The sequence below is a fragment of the Mustela nigripes genome, chromosome 4 (assembly GCF_022355385.1).
Source record: "Mustela nigripes isolate SB6536 chromosome 4, MUSNIG.SB6536, whole genome shotgun sequence".
Taxonomy (NCBI): Eukaryota; Metazoa; Chordata; class Mammalia; order Carnivora; family Mustelidae; genus Mustela; species Mustela nigripes.
The window spans coordinates 29,065,925-29,088,250 of NC_081560.1; the positions used below are offsets into that span (position 1 = coordinate 29,065,925).

General features: G+C 41.9%; 1 protein-coding gene across 4 annotated transcripts in view; it reads right to left on the bottom strand.

Annotated features, from left to right (window-relative positions):
- Positions 1-22,326, bottom strand: part of CPED1 (cadherin like and PC-esterase domain containing 1) — a 264,988-nt gene that overhangs the window by 10,960 nt on the left and 231,702 nt on the right. For all 4 annotated transcript variants that reach the window (XM_059396509.1, XM_059396510.1, XM_059396511.1 and 1 more), the window contains 4 exons: positions 9,598-9,818; positions 9,240-9,341; positions 8,731-8,818; positions 4,595-4,741 (listed from right to left, as the gene is read on the bottom strand). In XM_059396509.1, coding sequence (XP_059252492.1) covers positions 4,595-4,741; positions 8,731-8,818; positions 9,240-9,341; positions 9,598-9,818 — 558 coding nt within the window. The remainder of the gene's footprint in view (positions 1-4,594; positions 4,742-8,730; positions 8,819-9,239; positions 9,342-9,597; positions 9,819-22,326) is intronic.

A 22,326-nucleotide genomic window follows, 5' to 3' on the forward strand; every position in this document is an offset into this window, starting at 1 on the left:
CTGAATCCGGTATCTTTCCTTTATTTTTATTTTCACTTGTTGAAAGGCTTTAACCAGCTTCCTTCTCTCATCCCCCCCCCTTTTTTTAAAGATTTATTTATTTATTTATTTGACAGACACAGATCACAAGTAGGCAGAGAGAGAGGAAGAAGCAGGCTCCCTGCTGAGCAGAGAGCCCAATGCGATGCTGGGCTTGATCCCAGGGTCTGGGATCATGACCTGAGCTGCAGGCAGAGGCTTTAACCCACTGAGCCACTCAGGCGCCCGCCCCTCCTTGTCTCATTTCTTATACTTCTTCAGTTACTGTAGTTTAATTCATGCCCCCAATATTTTACTGAAATTACTCCTGCATGATCAGAAAAGACCTTCTTAATGCCAAATCACTGACTATGTAAAAATCCTTATCTTAATAAATCTATCCATTACATTTGACAGCAGTAATGCTGTTTTGATCTCTCCCTACAAATTTTCACTTTTTGGCTTCCCATGGTACTACACTCCACTAGAGTTTTCGTCTATCAGTTTATTCTCTAAATTCAAAGGCTCCTGTTTCTGCAAGCTTTGCTTAAATATTGGCATTTCCAAGAGTTCCTCAGCTTCTCTTACTCTGCTCACTTTCTCTGGATGATCTATCTTCATTGTTGCAACTGTAGTGTTTTCTGACGACTTCCAACCTTTTATCTCCAGCCGCACCCTGCCCCTCGAGCTTCAGACTTGTGCAGCCAACTGCCTGTGAGATATCTCCACCTGGATGTCCTACAGGCATCTCAAACACAACATGTTCAAAACCGAATCATCATCTTTTCCCTGAGCCGGTACCTTCTCAGTCATTCTCTGACTCAGTTGCTGGTTCAGCTCTAATTCATCACCCAAGTTAGGAGTCGTCTTTGATTCTTCCTACACCCCCATGCTGCAGATAAGATCTACAGATTTTACTTTTAAAATAGGGCCTGCGTTTGTCTCCTTCTCCCTCATGCTTGCAGTCTCTGTCCTGGTTTGGGCAAGCTTTTATCATCTCTCACATGACTTCTGAAAACGTCTCCTAAGTTCTCTCCCAGACTCAGTTCTGTCTCCATCTTCCCCCCTCAATGTTATTTGAGACAAAGATGCGACCATCTCACTTCTCCGTAAAACTTTCGTTGGCTCTTCCTTACCTATAGGATAAAGTCTAAGCTCTTACCATGATCTGGCCCTAGCCCACCTTCCCCAGGCCCTGATTTTAACTGACGTTCTACAATACACAGAATTGCATGTTGGGGATATGTTACATTTGAGATACTCAAGGGAACCCTAAAAAATGTTCTCCTAACTCATTTTATAGTAGTTAGTAGAGAGCTCACATAGACACTCAAATATTTGTTGAATTAAATTGCCATTACTAATTTATTAAAAATAGCCATGCTAAAGGCTTTTTTCTTCCTTGTGTTTATGACAAACTTTTAAACTTTGAAGGAAAAAGGGCAAAACTTCAAGCCACCACATAGAAGGCAAACTTTTCTAGGTCAGCTAAGTTTTTGTTTACCTAATTAAAATTAAATAATAAAGTATAAGATGAAGATCAAACAATAAAGGGGAAATAATCTCTGACAAGGAATTGAAAATCCTTTCTTCTTTCCATGGTGCCAGAATCAAAGGAAACTTGGGGTTATTAGAGTTGGGTAGTAATGCCAGAGGGATTTTTTTTTCCCTCCCTTTGGACTGAGTCAAAAGCTGTATGCCTGCCAGAAAACAGAGATCTCATGTAAGGTTTATACAGCTGATTAGACTAATTAATAATCACACAACAGTTGTGGATTTGTCCCTCCTGCAGCCAGGTCTGAGCTGATAATATTTTTGTATCCTTCCCAGGTTTTAGCTTACTCATAGTAGATGTTTGCCACATAACTAAAGGTACTATCCAAAACCACTCTTGGGCAAAAGCTACCTGGATCCTGTTTGTTGTCCTGCACAAACACTGCGAAAACAAAATTCCATTTCTGCCCATGAAGAGAAACACCTGCTTTTCTAATCAGCAAGAACATTATAGTCAAAACTGATGCACGCCAGTTGGGAAAGTGTTTATAGATTCATGGTGGCAACACATTCTCTCTCTCGGTGTCTTGACAGATGAAAAAGTTGCCCCCAAGACCTTTGGTGACAAGAACCCCACTGAAGTAGGTTTGTTATGTCTATGATGGAATTCCCACCACAAATCAAAGAGGACACATCAAGATCTTACTATAATGATTATAGCAATCCTTCTCAGGTATGTCTGAATCTATTGTGGGAGTAGTTTGATTGAACACTAGAAGATACAAGGCTCAAATTCTTATGGTTTTAGCACAGCTGATTTTAATTCTTGGTCTTACTGTATGACAAATTGCTTTGCCAGCTCATAAGATGAGCACAGAGGCAAAAATGGTTATTATTAATAGATTTCTGCCCTTTCATATGGTTTGCATGAAACCAATAATGTACTTTTCCCTGGCTTGGTACATTAACCATCAAATCATCCTTTGTAAGGGCCTTTAGGTTTTCTTATTGTTTATAGGAAGCTCACAGTGATTTAAGATGTTGGGTGATGGTTTGGAGAAGTTATAAAACATCAGTGTCGGCACTAGAAACTTCCTGAGGTACAAGTAGTACATACTGTTCAAGACTTAAGTGACAATTATGCCTAAGTGATGAATGGGTTAGAGACTTTGTAATGAAGAGAGTCAGTTTCAGAAAGATGATCTTATCATTCTGTGGTAGAAAGGCAAATGCTCCCAGAAGTATTTTAGCTCAAATAAGAAAACTTCAACATGGATAACACTGCTTCAGAATCAGCTGAGATAATTTCAATGATACCTAGGTAGTTGCCAAGTCAGCACACGTTAGAAATAGGGCTTAAAAAACAATTTATACATGATCATTGCACATAATTAAAAAATCAAATAAGTGACATAATTTCACCTGACATGCTTAAATCATGGTTATGCAAATTAAAGATGATTTTATTAGTAATATTTAGAAGCCAATATTCTAGTTGTGGTGGTTCAAAGAGTCTTTGTTGTAGTCTTTGAATTCCATGACTACTAGTGTTACTGGTTAGTGCTGTAGCAGGAGATACATGCAAAGCGATCACGTGGGAAGGGCATCTTCTGTTTTTAATTGGAGTCATGCTGGGAATCTCTGGAAGACTTCTCCTTTTTAGGCTTCCAGAGTGACTAAAGATGAAGAAGAAAAACAGATACCCTCCCCTCTCATATACTAATTGAAGACACATTATATAAAAATAAGTAAATAAACAAACCTTTTCTAAAAGGGGCAAAACCCCGGTCTGTATGTTGTCTTTCAAAGTCCCCATTTTATGTGGGTTTTGGCAACCTCTGACCTGTTTTTGCAGCCAACTCTGATACTGGCTCTGCGGCAAGATCATTTCTTTCTCTTCTAGGCTACCTGCCCTTGTGTTTCTAAGTCTTGACTTTTTGCAGATAGCATAGAAACTGAAAGGGTGTATTTTTTTTTTTTTTTTTTTTTTTGGTGGAAGAAAGAAATAGACACACAGTCTCCTACAGCATAGAAGCTTCTCTGCAACAGCAAGGCCAAGTTCAAGTTACTAGATCAAAACTGAAAATGCCCTGCTCTGCACTGTGGGTGCAGGCTCTTGCTTCCCTGAGATGCAGGTGCACTTGTCATACATAATTATATGTAAAAAAAAACACACACACACACACACACAGAATATTTAGAAGAACCAATACAGTGTCAATAACTCTTGGGTAGCCATAAAAACCCAAGGACCAAAATGGATCTGACAGTCATTTTAAGGTTGGAAAATGGGATCCAAGAATCCTTTAGTTGTCATTGCCTTAGTCAACCCAACGACTGCCTTCTGGTTTACAAGGGCTGTAAGACTGAGTGACAGGCTTTAGGTGCTGGGGCCTGAAACTCTTGCTGCCTACTCAGCACCCTTCCCTTTATCCTTTCCAGACATTCTTCCTAATAAACCCCCTTCCTCTGCTAATTCTGTCTGCTGTGTCTTGGAGAACCCAAACTGACGGAGGAAGAAACCTGCTGTTGCCTCTGCTAACACCTTATCAGCTTCGCCTATTTTAATATTATATACTATTTGATGACTACAGATCAAATCATTTTCCCCATGGGGTGCTGAGGGCTACTCAAAACATAGCTCCACCTCTTTCATGCATTGGCTCAACCAATGGAAGAAGGTCATTCATGAGTCTAACACATTAAATTGTCTTGATTTTCAAGCTCCACCAAAGACCTGCTACCTTCTTTGGCCACAATGTCTGATGGGAAGGTTCAGGGTCTGTTAGAAACTGCAGGTGCTCTCCAGGTTTCCATCCTCCTGCTTGTGTTGACTGGTGATCCTAGTTTTTAAATGTCTACCTAAGAGCAAATTTTTTTTTTTTAACTTCTTATTTTGTAGCACCTCCAGTTGTGACTGCTACATGCTTTGAGAGAGTGATGCTGAATACCTCATTTGATCCCCCCCACCCCCGACATGGTTTTTTTAATACAAAATAACACGGACAACAAAACTAAAGATATAATGAGAGATGTTTTAAAAAATCAAAAGCTACAACAAATAAAGAGCCAGGATAAATACCTCATGAAAATGGCACCCGCATGTCCCTTGCAAAAACTCTTTGTATCGCCCCATCGTTATAGTAAATGTGTCAACCACTTCATAGCCATAGGTTTTTGCGGCATCCAGAATAATCACATTTTCCTTCCATAAGTTCTGAACTTCACTCTGCAGTGCAATGGAGGAAAATGGGAATTAAAAAAAAAATTCAGTTAGATTGAGTTTGTTTGTTCGTTTTTTTAATCAAGAGGATTGTTTTACGATTTACTAATTCAGGTAGAAATCATGTAAATATCATCGTTTTTACAGATTGGTCCCACTGCAAGAAAAAGAATTTCACACGCATTTCTGAAACAAAGACTTCTCAGTTTTTTACTCAAAATATAAGTGCAAACGTTTACGTGAATCTAAAACGGTGACACATAAATATCTAGAATGACACACGGTTTGGAACTTTTCCTTCTATGTTTTAACCTTCTTAGGTTTCTTCCCAGGGAAGGTTCATTGAGATATTTAAAATTCTCACTGTAAAAGTCAAAATTTGAACATCATGAAGGCTATCTCCCTCTATTTGGATTCTTACTCATTTAGTCATTTGAGTATTAGTTAGTATCTGTTTTGGGCTTAGCTCTGTGCTAAGGGACCACAATAGAAGGAAAAATAAATCGTGGCCCCTGCTTCCTCAGACGCTGCATTCTAACTGGAGAAACACATTTGCAAACATTTACTAAGACCTTTACTGGAATGTAAAGATCCTAGCCTCTGGGCCATTGGGGAGGAGGGACCCGCTAAGCAGGGTGGTGGAGGGCGGTTCAGCGGGTTCAGCGAGGCTTCAGGAAACGACGGAACTGAGTGCCGGCTCCAGCCCCTGCTTTGCCAAATCATATTCTTCCCTCCCTCCCCAACCATGTCCAGAGCCATGAGCGAGCTTGGCCGAAAGTCCAATTCAGGTCCACTGTGGAGAGGAGCAACCCCTCCTCTAACTATTCTCGCTCTGGGATTTCTCATCAGCGTGGCTCGGATGCTCTCAGACCGACCTGCAGTCCGAGACTCCTCCCTCCTCATCCACCCTTCTTGCGCTCTCTTCCTCTCAGACAGTAACAGCCAACCACGTGCCCAACAGAGCCCAGGATAGAGCAGACACTCCAAAAGTATTTGGTTCGAGATTGAGTGATATGCTTTAGGTGCTGGGGCCTGAAACTCCTTCTGCCTACTCACTACCCTCCTCCCGGACATTCTTCCTAATAAATCCCCTTCCTCTGCTAATTCTGTCTGTTGTGACATGGAGAACCCAAACTGACCGAGGAAGGAAACTGCTCTGGCCTTTTCTAACGGATAAAAATTCTTTTTATTTTCCGGTTGAAAAAGAAAATCACAGGAATGCCTGGGTGGCTCAGTGGGTTAAGCTTCTGCCTTTGGCTCAGGTCATGACTGGGATCCTGGGATCGAGTCCCACATTGGGCTCCCGAGCCTACTTCTCCACCTTCCTCTAGTCCCCCTGCTTGGGCTCTCTCTCTCTCTCTGTCAAATAAGTAATTAAAAAAAAAAAAAAAGAAAGAAAAGAAAAGAAACAGCAAATCACTTGTTTTGTTGGTCCAACTGCAAGAAAAAAGCAGCAGTACAAATATGTCTAATTTTCTGTCTTCTCCACTGTGCTAGCATACCTATCTTCAGGTAATACCGAAGGAAGAGTATTTCCCCCAAAATAAAAGTAGTGAATAGAAGAATTCCTAAAGAAGAAATCTAGAGGAAAGGAACATAGGTGAATTTGGTTGATGCCATCATGTGAACGATGATGTTTAATATTGTTTGTAGACTTCTTGTCCGGTTACAAGTATTTTCTCAGTTTTAATTTGTGTAGATATGAAAGGTATATGGAACTTTACAGTAAGAGGGTTCTAAAGAGAGTTTTCTAGACAAAGGTTGGTTCTCTGGGAAACAGACTCCTGAGATGGGAATTTGCTTGCAGGAAGCTAAGAGGAGAGTGTTTTGGGGATCAACACCTATAAGGAAGTGATGTAGTTCTATGAGAGGGTTTTGTGGATCCCACTGGGAGTTCTAGAGCTGGTTCCTCCAAGATGGCCCAAACTAGGGAAAGGAAGCTGAATCTTGGTACCCCTATACTGGCAAGTCAGGCCTGGGCAGCAAAAGGCAATTCCTGCCGAAAGTCAGGAGGGAGTCCTCGCTGGGCCACACCCCCAGTCGCCCAGGTGAATGAATGTCTCAGTCTTGAAGGGGCGATCTAGGAGGAGACAAACCCTAGGAAGGATCATTCACTCATTCTTGCAGGAGATATTTTTTGAACGGTCTATGTGCTGAAGATGGTGTTTTGCATTTGGGGTAGCAGAGTGTGCAATGCAGCCCTTCCTTCCTCCCTGGTCCTTGCTCTCCCAGAAATTCGTCTAGCAGGGGAGACAGACAACCAAGGATTGTCTCTGTTGAGCGGCATCAACAGAGACGTGAGACTCTATCACAGGAGCTCCTGGCAGGACTAGCCAATCCAGTCTCGTGTATCCGTTAAGTCTGCCCGTGGTAAACGAACACGTGAAGGATCATTGGAAGTTGTTCAGGCGAACAGGTGGTGGGAGAGTGGGCTCCACGCAGAGGGAACAGTGATTTCAAAGACCCGGACGTGAGTGAGAGCATGGTGTGCTTGAGGAACTGAAACTTGCCCAGCAGGACTGAGCTCAGTAGCAGTGCGTGCATGAGTGTTTACACATGTGTGCACATGTGTGCATACGCACGGGTAGCAAGTCTACAGAGAACAGCAGAGGCAAGCTCTTGAATGGCCATGCCGGCAACAATTGAGTTCAGCCTTATTTTCTGCCTCTACTTGCAAGTCTCCCTATCTCTTTTGTTCTATCCTCTCCCCTCTGTTTCTCCTCTCCTTTAGTCTTCATTCTGTTTGAGAAGATTGATGGGGATCCTCAAAGCCGTGCTGGGAGACATACGACTGAACACAGGATCTGGCACAGAGAAAGTGCTGCAGAAATGTTTGCTGTCTGCTGTGATGAACTAATCTTGAGTTTGGAACCTAAATAAAAGTAGGAGCCACAAGCACTGCAGTTCCGGAGAGGGGTAAAGTGGGGGCTCAAAGCAGAGTCGTCCTGAAGGAACTGTAACCTTGACTGTAGCCTTCAAATAACATTCAAGGACATTCAACTCAAAACCATTAATAAGGAACTGTCGTCTAATCCAGTCTCCGACCCTTCAGCTACCCCAGATATTAAATACGTCAACTCATCTTAAGGGACTTTCCCCTCCCCACATTACCTCTGAGAGGCTGAATTTGGATCCCTGACTTGGGCCACATTCTATCTGTTCTCCTGCTTTGGGATCAGAGATCTGACACCGAGGCAGGCAATGGTTTAGAGGGAAAGGGAATCGTGTCATCTGTGCTGGGGAACTTGAGGAGGGATCAACACCACACACACACACACACACACACACACACACACCTCACTCAATGTATACAGTAAATGGACAGTTTCCCGTCTCCCCTGAACAAAGCCATGAAGTCCCGCCTGCCCTGAACTCTCCTTGCTCTAACAAGTGCTGCTGCTTCTCTTACTTACAGATAGTGCCTTTCTTTGCTTTTCTTTCCTTTTCTTAGACTTCTGTTCAGTGCTTTTCTATAAGAACTGGTCAGAGGCCTCTAACTCTTCCCCTTTCTGAATATCCAAGCAAAGATAAAACTAATGATACTACTTCAAAGACTTTTTTTTAAAAGCAATCAGTCAGAAATCATCTTCAAAAAAGCCACCCTTTTCCTAAAGTACTCATTGATACTGACAATTTCATTTGTGGTTTCAGCATGAGTCTTTTAAGGTGTATGAAATGTTCGTGGGGTAAAGGGATACTTAAAGATGAATCTCTCTGATCCACCCTTCAGTTCTTTATTTTTTATAGCATGGCATCCCCTTTCTTGTCTTAGGAGTTCAAAGCATTATTCATAATGTGTTAATGGGACATGGTCTCCTTATTTCCAGGAATAAGTATAATGGATTTGAAATCCTAATCCTTAAGTGCATTATCTCCTTTGATTTTTATGAAGGTGGCTGACTCTTATATAATGCCTTGTAGGTCCTTTTTCAGACACCAACAAAGATCCTTATAGGAACCATAAAGTTCATGTAGCTTAGAGGGAATGGGCCTACCTGTGTCAAGAAATGCAATCCATCCACTGGGAGATGAAATCCAATTCCCAAAGTTTTGATGATCACAAGGATATTGAGTAAATTTTCCCTGAGAAATAATCAGAGTTCTGAGGTCATAAACCTTGATTACATTTCTTGGTATTTGTGCTTACATAAACAAATACAATGGAGTTCTTTTAGGATGTGATAATTGGCATATAAGACTAAATTCTCATTTTATAGATTTGGCATATTTTAGTTTTTTTTTTTTTTTTTTATTTTTTTTTTTTTTTTTTGTGGACAGAGTTTTATGTGTCAGTGGGTGTGTTTTTACCTGTAGAAAATATAAATGTGGATACTGAAGAGCCCTCTTGTGATGGATACAAAAAGTATTTTGAAACATTTTAAACCCGAGTTCTAAACTTCAAGCTGTCCTTTCCACAAAAATCTCGATAAAATTTAATCACCTCAACGGTGACTTTTCTTTTTAACTCCAAATGCTAATGACAATTCTTGTTGCAGAAACTCACCTCTTCAAAACCTTGTGAATAATCTGTAGGTGATTGGAATTGAGCCACTGAACACCACCAACAACCAACACCGTCTGGCCTGTGTTCTCCAGGGGACGCGATCTGAAATCCAGAAAGGAAAACAACACATGTTGCCTTGAAACAGATGGTTAACATTTTCTCAGCAGTGCCTCACGTTTCTCTGAGTCATAGCTAGCATCCCGATCACTGGACCTCCTTGTCCTTTCCAACTTGTTTTCAGTCACATTACTTGGGATTTAAGCTTTTCAGCACATTTGATAGACAGGGAGCAATGATGACCCCCAGCGAAACGTCGGTCCATTGTGGCACTGTGCCGTCCATAATAGTTCCACTGTACCTTTGCAAGAGATGTTCGAGCGCGTTCTCAAATGTTGGTCTCAATGAAGGGCTTATCCAGAATTGGGGATAGTAGGAGTAACTGATCAAAGTCTTCCCACCGTTGATGTTGTGATAGAATTTCGTGCCATGCACCTTCTGCCATTCCTGCAGGGTTTCATTCAGTCTTTCGATCAGGTAGTACATTATCCCTCTGTTGGTTGAATCTCCAATGAAAAGAATCTACGAATTAGAGGAAAACATTTGCTTTCAGATCTGATGTTTACATGGTATGAGAGACAATACAAAGTAAGTCATTTGTTGAATAGTCCTAAAGCCACAAGTCTAATTCTTTGGAAGAAAGCCCTTTCAGCTGTTAGAAATGATGTTAATCATATTCTCCCCCAAACCTGTTCATTTTCCTCTCTTCCATATTCCTCATAATTTTAACAGCCACTGACCTGCTCAGTTATGTTTAAAGCTTTTTGCTTTAGGCTCTCTTGGGTTTCTCCACTTCCCTTAGGTAGTTTGCTTTCCCATCTAATGAGCTGAACAGATTTTATTGATTCGGATAGGCCTGAATCAGGGACCGTACGATGACTAACATAACATTAAAAAAAAAAGAAACTCAAAACAAAAAACAAATAAGCATGAGGTACCTTAGTGTTGTAAGAATACTTAGATATTTTTTCCCACCTCTTCATTTCATAGATGCGAAAACTGAGAATTCACAGAGGCTGGATAGCTCAGTAGAAGTCATGCCACTGTTTGAGAAAAGAGCCAGAGGGCTGGACCCTGAGTCTCTGACTATGACCCAGGGAGCAGTCCCCAGCACCATTTGCCCGGGAAGACTCTTACTCATCACCTCCTTCAAAACCCTCCCACTGCCCCATGAAGCAGCTCTGCTTCAGGCTCCTATCACCCCGAAACTGTGGGAAAGGCTGCCCTCAAAGTCATGCTGTACACGCGGCACTACTGGGATAAATTTCCCAATGCCTACTTCCGGAGCTTGCACCTTCATGCTCGAAAACCTTATTGGGTCTCCATTTTTCTGTATAGTCAAGCCTATGTGATTGAGGCTGAGCCAATATTTGCAGAATTTTTATTGCATATCAGACTCTGCTAGGTGGAGACTTCACACAGGGCACTCCTTTTTAATCATAATGGTGAGGTTTGAGTCATTATTTCCATTTCACAGAGGAGCAATCTGAGGCTCAGAAGGCTCAGGGAACAATTGAAGGTTCGTATATCTGGTAAATGGGGAACACAGGACTCAAACCTAGGCCCTTTGACTCCAAACGCAGGGTCAATGGCCCCGTCCTCCCAAGGCTTCCCTTCAGGTAAGCAGGTCAGACTCCTACTTTTTTTGCTGAACATGATTTGCACTCCACAACGTCTGTTTTCCCTTGTGCTAATCTGCCTGCCTAGCAAGCTCCTCCCTCGGCAACCCCACCTGTGTAAACGCTGCACAAGCTCAGACCCCAAAGAAAAAACCGTAACTCCCAGAGGGTCTTGTCCAGTGCCCCAGCTTGTCCAATGACCTTCTCTGTCCTCTGTGATTTCATTACATTTTTAATTTCCATTACAGATTTTATCAAAGACTACATGACATTATGGCTATTCCTGTCTGTGTCTTTTTTTCTCATCTCATGTCAAGAAATATTTGAGGTCAGAGTCAGGGTTAATTTCTAAATTCTAATTTCCCCCATACTACCATGCATACATTTCAAAAATACTTATTGAATTGAAAGTCAAAGGGACTTCTGTTCGAGACAATCCTTTTTAATGTCTTGGGACAGGTTTATTTCATTCTTCAGTTTTCTCTGTGTTGGGATTTCTCTTTCTGTTAGCCCTGCACATATTTTTCTCTGATTTTAACGGCAGCCATTGCTGGCATTTCTCAGGACTACTGCATTTGTCCATGCACAGCAAAGTGAGTAAGAATCTGCAAATTTCATTCTTTCCATGGTAAGTGTATTCAATGAGCTGTGTGAAGAAATCCTCAAGACATCTCCAATTTGCCCTCAGATCAAACATCAGAAGCACCATCAAGCTAAACTGAATAATTTAGGGTGTCGAGGCCCCAGTCACTGATCCTCTTAGTCAAGTTCCATTTGGGGCAATAAACATCTGATATGATAAAATAATTTGTGAAATCCCTTGAAATTCTTTTTACTGGATTTAACCTATATAACAATTTGTTTTTCTGATTTAGAGTTTTGATTTTTAAAAGAGAACTTTGAATAATCTGGAAAGCTCTTCGTTTCAGATACTAGTAATTACCAGCTCCCTTTGGATCAGTTTGCTGGGGCTGCCGGGACAGAGTACCACAGACTGGGTGGCATATGCAACAGAAATTCATTTTCTCACTATTCTGGAGGTCAAAAGTCCACAATCAGGGTATTTGCGTGGTTGATTTCTTCTGAGGGCCTCTCTCCTTGTCTTGTAGATGGCTACCTTCTCTCTGAGTTTTCCACATGGTCTTTCCTCTGTGTGTGTCTGTGTCCTCATCTCCTCTTCGTGTGAGGACACCGGTCACATGGGATTAGGGGCCGCCCATAAGAGCTGATTTCGCCTTCATTACCTCTTTAAAGGCTCTGCCTGCAAACATGGTCACATTCTGAGGTGTTGGGCGTTAGGACCTCAACTTGAGAATTTGGTTAGATGGGAGAACTTTTCAGGTCTTAACACTGATAAAAGAACTTTGAGACCAGCTTTTTAAAACTAAATTGCCACTACAGGTTTTCCGATGGGTTCTTTTCATCATGGTGTGGAGTTGCAATCCCTCCTAGGGTATCTCTGGGCTGTCAGTAAGATCACTGGGGGTCTGTACTGTGGCCTACAGGGAGAGATACAGGGGCTTAGGAAAATCAAAGAAGCTGCTTGTTAACGAGAGAAGAACATTTTGGTCCCTTTTTTTTTTGTGGCGTTCTACAAAGAGGCAGCCCACAAAAACGTCAGAGGCAAAAAGAGTTATGTGTCAGAATTCTAAGGTACAGTTACTTGTTAACTAGATAATCTTAGATAAATTATGACTGCTCCAAGGTTTCCTCCTCTTACGTGTAAAATGTGGGGGGCGGGGGGGATAACAGCACCGCCTTAGAGAACATCAGTGAGATTGTCCCAGCCATCTGGTTCCTGGCACACAGGAAGCTCCCAATGTGAGCTAGCATGAAGGCACAGGAAAGGCCCGTAGCGTGTGCGGAGCCATCCAGGGGGTCTTGCAGTGCATTGCTAAGCACTTTAAATTCAGCAGCTTGTTGAGAGGAAACGTCAGAGAAGATGGGGAGTGTCTCCGTCAGAGCGCTTGCCCTGCGAAGTCTGCTGGAGATCCCCCCACCCCTTCACCCCCCCTTCCCCAGACTCACAAGGCTGCTGGTGAAGCCTGAGCTCTGGATGCAGAACCGGGAAGAGCTCACCACCCTGAGCAAACCAACACTGTCAGAACCAGCCCTCGCCTCTCCATTCCTGACCAGGGACCAACAAGAGCTGCGGGGTTTGGGAGAAGGAAGCCTCACCACCAACATGTGCAAAACGAGTGCTAAATTGCAAATAACTAGGTAGCGTTTTTCAAGTCTGGTGGTCAGGACTCTGGGAGGAATATTTCCTAGAGAATTGTTTTCTCCCAGAGCCTTTCTATTCTATGAAAGAGAGAGATGATAAGTTCTAACTAAAATGAAAATGCAGTTGTGATTTTAAGATGGCCTGTTCTGTAGGGGAGCAGTTTTGTAAGAGGCTGATTTCTAACTTCGAAAGGTCAGTTCTTTTAAGTGCATGTACACAATTGAAAAACGACGTCAGGAAACAGAGTGGTTTTTTTCCCCCCAGTTACATGGCTAACAGCCAATCTTTATATCTTTTAGATCCTTCAATTTGGGGAATTTTCAAAAAGGAAATTTGTACATTATTTGTTTTAAAGGTCGACATTAAAAGGCCTAAATTTCCATAAAAATACTCAAAACTGGCCATAAAATTTGTAAATAATTCTTCTTCCCCGTCAACATTATTGCTTCACACTAGCATGTATAGGTGCTGGTTGGCATAGGCAATTAATGAAAAAAATGTGATCATTAAATATAAATAACTAGCAAGCAATTATAAAAATAACCAACGTCAGCAATAGCTAGTTTATTCCCCCCTACCAAAACAGCAAAGATTTTGAAAGCCCCTATAATCTTATGAGCTTGGGGAAATGACCCCTCTCACTTACAACTGTGTAAGGACCACAAGGAAGAGGTTTTATGTTCTTTCTTTTCAACTGTTGAATCCCAAGACCCAGAATAGTGCCTGGCATAAGAGTCGGTTCTTATGTGTTAAATGGATGAGTGGAAACTTTGCTGTTGTGTGTATAAACTGGCAAATTTTAAGGAATTCCACTTCTAGGAAATATTTAAGGATGTCTATTACAATATATTTTAAAAGCAAAGTACAATGGAAACAGTACAAATGTCTTCCAGATTCCTTCTATTAAGGTATAATCATCCACTTGAATTTTTTTAATCTTTTAACAATGATACTGTAATACAGTGTGATGGGGAAGATTTCAGTTAACTTTTATCAAAAGCTCATTGCAATCCGAATATAAGTGATGATGGTATGTTTGTGAAAGGAAAGCGCGTGGATGTGTAGAAAGGGTCCTGGAAATTTACCCGCGGTTATTTTGCAGGGGAGGATATGACAGTTTATTCTGTTTTCCAAAATGAACATAGTAAGTCCATTCTGTTTAGAAATGTTTTGAAAATTCACATAAAAATAATCAGCTTAAACAAATTTTATTTCTATTTTTGTGAAACAGTGGCTTAAGGGTCGGTTTAATAAACCCATCACAGGAATCGTGAGAATCCTATTTTGGATCCAGGTGGCAACTTTATTCCAAAGTTCTGGTTCTCCAGTGCAAGAGGGAAACCCAAGGTGGGCTCTGCAGAGGAGCAGAAGCCTCTGTGCCTGGCTGTGTCCTGGGAGGCAGGACCTCAGCTCATCAGTGGGAGACAAAGATGTGTTTAGAGGAGTTTTGTATCTGTTCTAGCTCCAAGACCCAGTAGCAGGCAGATTCTCACCGAGAAGTTTACAGGGGCTGGCATATTTCCTACTCTTTTTCACACCACCGTGGACCAGAGGACCTAAACGCGTATCATGTTCCTAGGCTCTATTAAAGCTTAGGGCTTCTTTAAAATTCACCATATTAGAAACACATGAAATGGTTTAATTATCTTCGCTTTCATTTCCTCATACTATATTGCCCCTGTATTAAGTGAGGTAGGCTGTAGGTTATAACAAATAGAGCCCCCTCAAAGTAGAATGGCCTACATACGACTAAAGTTTATTTCTCCTTTAGGAACATAGTCCAGGTGGTTCCGGGCAGGTGTATGTGTGGGGTGTGGGCAGGGTCCCCAGATGGTTAGACTGTGTCTACTTCAGTAATGGTTTTGAAGAGCTTTCTAGGCATTGATATTCGGCTGAGGGAAGGGGTAAGGAGCTGCCAGGGTGTCTGTGGGCCCAGCAGGGCGGCTGAGCACATCACTGCTGCTCACACATTCCACGGGTTAGAGCTCTGTCTATGACAGCACCTACTTTCAAGGGAGACTGAGAACTGTAGTCAACTACATTGGCCAGGAAGAGGAGGAAATGGGTCTGATGAACGCTTAGCTAGCCTTTACACATTCTCCTACATGCTGTCTTTCTGGGGAAGAAACTAAAACCTACACTCAGAGTCTTCCACGTGTGAATTAGTGAAAGTATGAAGCACATGAAAGGCTACATTTATAATCCCTATGATGCAGAAAAGGATTTCTTTGTCCCTGAGACAAAAAATAGCAGGAAGTATTGTTAGTATTAATATCAGTATTAGCAGTAGTGAAAATGCAACCAAGATTGGGAATTTTGGCTGAAATATAAAAGTATAATGATTTTCTCCTAAAAATGGTGGGGGGTGCCTGGGTGGTTCAGTGGTTAAAGCCTCTGCCTTCGGCTCAGGTCATGATCTCAGGGTCCTGGGATTGAGTCCCGCATTGGGCTTTCTGCTCAGCAGGGAGCCTGCTTCCTCCTCTCTCTGGCTGTCTCTCTGCCTACTTGTGATCTCTGTCTGCCAAATAAATAAATAAAATCGTTTAAAAAAAAAAGTATAATGATTTTCATTCCACTCATCATCAATGAAGAGAACTAACAATGGTGCTACTTAAACAGGCAAATATTGTACTCTATTACCTCTTTCCTGCAGAGTCATCAAAAGTACCAAGGGCATAGCTAGCAAAGCAAGTTATAGAGAAATGAAAAGAGAAGCACTGGCGGCTATTTGGGTTGAGTCAATATAAAGGCAGTAAAATGCCGGAGCTCATTAGCTTCTCAGATTCTCCTCATCTGTTGAGGCTGAAAAAGAATTGGTGTTTGTTGGGCACCTGGGTGGCTCAGTTGGTTAAGCAACCGCCTTTGGCTCAGGTCATGGTCCCGGAGTCCCGGGATCGAGTCCCGCATCAGGCTCCCAGCTCCATGGGGAGTCTGCTTCTCCCTCTAACCTTCTCGCCTCTCATGCTCTCTCTCACTGTCTCTCAAATAAATAAATAAAAATATTAAAAAAAAAAAAAAAGAATTGGTGTCTGTAGAATCAATAGGCCAGAAAAAACCCCTTGATTTTAAATAATTTTCCTCCTTCCTTTCTTTCTTCGTAACAGAGATTCTATCTTAAGTGTTCACAGAAATAGGGATATTTCTTCAGAACAAACAAAATGCATGTAGATGCCAAGACAAGACTCAGCTCGACTCACAGGAACCCACTGAAACCTTCCGGGAGAGGAAGTCACATAGGCCTGCCATAGAAGCTACTTGTCCATTAATCTTGTCCATTAATGCTCTCTCATAGGTAAATAAGGAAATGACAGTGAGGTGAAGGGGCGTTTTACACACTACCTCCAATCCAGGGCCAACCATAGCCCATCCATCTCGAAAGCTCCACAGTGATTCTGATGAGCCCTGTGATTAAGCTTCACTGCTCTCATTACTCATTTCTAAATGAAGCAAGGGGACATTCAGTCCTACTAGGAAGCTAAGGCTGATCAGAGAGCTAATGATATTTAGGGTATGATGAAAATCTAGCTCAGCAAAGCAACTGTCCGTGAAATATAATATGGTTACAATGAATGTTTCCAATGGTGCATATTGATTAAATTGGCTATAGGTAACCAGCCAAGTTGCTCTTTGGGGCCTAGAACAAATGTAAATTGCCATTTAGGCAAATCACCCTCAAATACATGAAATTTGGCAAAAAGGAAAAACAAACAACTAAACTCTATCACCCAGACACAGGTCTTCTAGCTGTGTGGAAGAAAATTATTGATCCTTATAGCCACTGCATCTGGACTGAGGGCATTACGGATAAGCCATTCTTTCCTGGTGAGAGTGAGGTGATTTCCCTCCCCTTTATTCTTCCCTTTATATCGAAACTGACAAGAAACCATGAATTGTGTAACTGTAACATATCAGTCAGAACATATTATTATAAATTAGCCACACTTCAAAAATTTAAATACCTTCAAGTCCAAGACACTACTTAACTTGCTAACATTACTTAAAGATGTAAGTTACATTCCCTGTTTTAACAGCTGAGTTTAAGTACTTTCAGTAAATATTGCCTTATTATATTTTCCTTTCTTAATTGCGATCTTCTCTCAGATACTGTTTTAAACTCTGAGCTGTGTTTTCAACTGACAAACAAAATAAGGGCTTGCTTAATTCCGTTTGGTCAGGCTCCTAAATTTTTTCCATTGTAAATTTGATTATCATATTTCTAAACTATAGCCTCTAAATTTCGCACTGTGATTACAAAGTTATGCTCTGATAAATTTTTGTGGATGTTCCATTCAGAACTTATTAAGTAAGAGGTGGGTATCTATTTGGAGAAATGTGTGAGAGTGTAATTGAAAACATAGCTTGTGTTTTTCTATTGATTTAGCTTTGACTCAGCACGGTTACACAACACAAAACCTCTACATAGCTGTGAAATCACTCATACTTGGATAAGTTGAGGGTTTAAAAGGAGCCCCGTGTTTACCTGCCCTTCATACACAAACAAGTGTGACATTGAAATGGGCTACAAATGCTTTGAGGGAAAATCTTTTCTTTTTTTTTTTTTCTTTCTCTCTCTTTTCTTTCAAATGAACATATAATGTATTATTTGTTTCGGGGGTACAAGCCTGTGACTCCTCCGTCTTATAGAATTCACAGCGCTCACTGTAGCACATACCCTCCCCACTGTCCGTCTCCCAGCCCTCTACCCCTCTCCCCTCCACCAGCCCTCAGTTTGTTTCCTGAGATTAAGAGTTTCTTATGGTCTGACTGCTTTGAGGAGAAATCTTGTTCCCATGTTTCCTCCAGAGACCAACCTCCTGTTCGCATCACTGTAGCAAAGGCAACCCAGTGAGTCTAGAAAGTAACAGTGCAGCTCACATGCTTCCAAGCACAGTGTGGTTGTTGGTCAAAGTTACTAGAAACTTGAAACATTCTTTAAATCTCAACGGATTTGTGCCTTGTTCCATCCCCACAGGTGGGCATGCATTTCCAAGTACAGCCTTGCATTCATCATCTGTTCCCTCCAATCCAAAGGAAATCCAAGAAGGTACTAGCCCTGGAGGGATCGGACTTTCACTGCATAGTCTTTGCGGGCTCGGGGAGGGGGAGCATGAAGATCCTTGTTTTTTTCTAGTTCATTTTTTCCAGTCCAAGCCATTTCAAAGTAACGAGTTTGGTAGATCGCCTGTAACAACCACCACAGTCCTGTGTAGGCTCTTTTAACAACCTTCCAGAACCTTGAAACCCGGAGTGCCAGCCTCGAGCTGCTCTCTACGTCTGCAACACACTATGTTCTAACAGTCGCTTCTCTCATGGATCTCCTTCTACTAGAAATTTAGCTTTTTGGAGGATCGCGTTTGTATGCCCCTAGAATAGATTCTTAACTCAACAAAAGCTAGATGAGCGAATGAGCAGTGGAACATCAAGAAAGTTACAAAGTCTTGTTTTTACAAGTTTTCTGATGTACAGCAGCAGAGTTAATCTGATGGAGCCGGTGCATAGACAACCACCTTGTCGGATGGGATCAGAGCTGTAGTACAGACTTGCGAACTGCCCGCGGGTCCAAGCTCCCACTGCTCCACAGCCCTGCTATCCTTACGCAGATGGGAAGGCCATTTCTGTACCAACTCGCTCAAGTAACATGTTTCTTTTGAATGTTTGACATAGTAGAAAGTGAGTCTTCCCCCTCCCCCAAAAATGTCATTACATATGGTGTTTAAAAAACAAAATATTTATGTTCCTTGTTTTTCTATTTTTGTAATTGGTACGCTTTAACATACATTTGTCTTTGGAATAGAATCACGATATGAAAAATTCTGGGTAGGATGAGAATGGTCTTCGCTTAGGAATGAAAGAGTTTTAAGATACTTTGTATATTCTTCTCATGGAGAGTGAGAAATAAATGTATCGGGAAAACTTTATGTTAACCTAATTCTATTCATAAACGGAGTTTTCTTAATGTAAGTGCTATATGATAGTCACGATGGTGAACATTTATACAATGATGTCTGGGCTGTGTGGTGTGTGTGAACCTGTCTGTATGGTATCCTGTCCCATGGTCGTAAATATAAAATTTCTTGCTCGGACTTTCTCTCTCCTTTGGATTTCCACTGCCTCTGCCCTGGTTCTGACTTATACAACCTTTTAAAATACAGATTTTTTAGATTAAAAAAATGCTCACCCATGAAAATGAAATCCATACCACACAGATATTTTAAAAAAGATCTCTTCACCCTTTGCCAACCACGCTTTGCTCCCTGAGCTGCCTTCATGGGCATGTGACCCAGGGGGCTGCCCAGAGTCCGTGCAGTGGGAGGGTCCTGGGCTTGCTTTCCTGCTCTGCTGTTACCGTCTTGGAACTCTTAATCATTTTGAACACAGGGTCCTGCATTTTTGTTTTGCCTGGGCCTTGCCAAATATGTAGTTAGTCCTGTCATAACACCATCCCTCTCCTGCTCCCCTTCACTTAGGTAATCGTTCTTGATGGTGTTACTTCCAGAATGTTCTGTGTATGCAGGCATGTTTACATGTGCGTATTAGTTTTTACATCAATAGCATTATACGATACATATACTATAGAATATATATTCTATCTTTGAATCCATACTTTAGAAATCTGTACTGAGAATCTATACTTGCTTTGACTCCTCAAGGTTGTATGATGGAATTCTTCCATTAAAGAGTCTCTGGCACCCCTGCACCCGTATCCCCCTCCCTGTAGGCAGTCTCTATACTGTTGTGGAAGGATTTTTCTAATTCTGACCATGTCTCTCTTCTGCTAAAAATGTACAATGCTTCCCTGCAGTATATAGAATACATTCGTATCCGGGTAAACACATCAAACTCTGTGGAACCATGGCCAGTGTGCCAGTCAACCAGAGATCTGAGCAGGAGGGTCTGAATGGTGCCTCTGGGCTAAGATACTCACTAAGATAAGCCCTCACTACTAAGCAGTCCGCCAGCTGGTCTCCGCCAGGATCACCTAATCTGAACACAGGGTTTATTTTCAGACTTTGCAACATCCTCTGTAACAGGTGAAAAAAAAAAAAGGGATCTTCCCTTTTTCTCACCATTACTTTGTACAGTTGCTAATAACCAGCCTTGAAATTAACAAAAACTGTTATCATTTGTGCTGCCATCCACCTCCCCCCAGTTTCTATACTGAAACCCTACCCTGGTATTAGGAGGTGGGACATCTGGAAGGCAATCAGGTTTAGATGAGGTATTGAGGGTGGGGTCTCCATGACGGGATTAGTGTATTTACAAAAAGAGGTGGACCAGAGCTCTACCTCTGTCTGGTGACCGCCACAGAAAGGCGGGGGATGGAGGCTGGGAAGGAGCTCTCCGCAGAACCCAGCCCGGCTGGTCTCCAGATCTCAAGATTTCTCAGCCTACAGAGCTATGAGAAATGAACATTTGTTGCCTAAGCCACTAGGTCTACAGTATTTTAAGACAGATGAGGGAGAAGGCTTTTTTTGCTTTCTGCAAACTATTTAATCTACATTACAGGATTAGATCATATAGGCTTCTTTTACTTTATGGATGAAGAACGTGAGCCGGGGAAACAGTATGTGTCATGTCAAAAGCCATGGAATTTAGTTATGAACTTAAATTAGCATCTACTGCCTTTCAGGTTAATAGACTGTGACATCTTGGAATTTTCCTGAACGCTCTAAATTCTGAGGTCAGAACAGTATTCTGGAAGACTTTAGAGATGTCTAACTATTGCAGCAACAACTATTTTCATTGCTTCCAGTCCTGCATTTCTTAGATGTGGATGTTGGATTGTCCAAGTTGGTGGTTAAAAATGCCAGAGTAGTAGCCGTACATCTGTGTGGGATCATGGGAGAATTAGTCAACCTCTCTGAGGTTTAGTTTTCTCAAGTAGAAAACATATAATAGCTATCTCACAGATTTATGATTGGAAATAAAGACTTTAACCTATCCGTTTATTCAACAAATATTTGTTAAGTGACCATTACATATCAAAAAGTTGAGCTAAGCAGTGAGATTATGTTAGTGATTCAAACATGTCCGTCGTCCTCATGAAGCTTACCGTCTGGTCAGACTTAAGGTATAAAAAATGTAGCAGCACACTGATTTCCTTGCACAGAATCAATTCTCAGTTAATAAGACTGGTGGTTCATACATTTCTAGATGTTTATGTTCTTCTCTTTCCTTTTTAAAAGTAACTAAGGGGGATTGGGGCGCCTGGGTGGCTCAGTGGGTTAAGCCTCTGCCTTCGGCTCAGGTCATGATCTCAGGGTCCTGGGTTCGAGCCCTGCATCGGGTTCTCTACTCAGCAGGGAGCCTGCTTCTTCCCTCTCTCTCTGCCTGCCTCTCTGCCTACTTGTGATCTCTGTCAAATAAATAAATAAAATTAAAAAAAAAAAAGTAACTAAGGGCTGCTTCATCTTCAGGGCTACTCCCTGTCATGAAAATTGGGGCATTTATATTGGCATCACCATGAAGGAGAATGTCTATCCTCCTGCCCTGCCCTTCCACCCTCCCCCACCCCCATCATTATTTTCAAATTATTTGCTAGTAGAGGATCTGAACCTAGGCTGATCTGAAAAACTGGCATACGTTCATTCCAGCATTCTTTTCCTAACACATGAACAGAACTTTAAAAAAAAAAAAAAAAAGAAAATAGGGTTTTGAACTCAGTCTTGCCCCTATATGAGTGCTCACAAACACTTTATAAGGAAATGTCTGTCTAATAAAAAGTACTTTGAGAATCTGGATAAGAATTACTTACTTCATGTTAACCAGGCATCTCAGTCTATGTGCCCAGTTCACACGTCCAAGAGCTCGGCCGGGATCTACCTACTCAGAGCGCGCCTAGCAAGGAGACACTGCATGTCCGACAGATCAGCTTAGAGGCCTCACTAAAGGGAAAGCAGCCTAGTGAGGTCCACGTGAGACCTGCCCAGGAACGTGAAAGAAGATCAGGAAGGTTAGCATGTCATGCACTCGGGAAGCTCTAGCAGAAGTGAGCCTGACATGCAAGGGACATTTCATTGCTCCAGCAAGCGAACTCCAGATGTCTTGCTGCAACCCTGGGGCCTGCTGGGGTGGCCGCTGACGAGGCCAGCTGCCCCGGACTGTTGTCTGTCTGCTGATGTGGCAAGCTCTTACCAACGTGTGCTGAGAAAACCAGCATGGAATTGGGGCAGCATGGGACAGGACT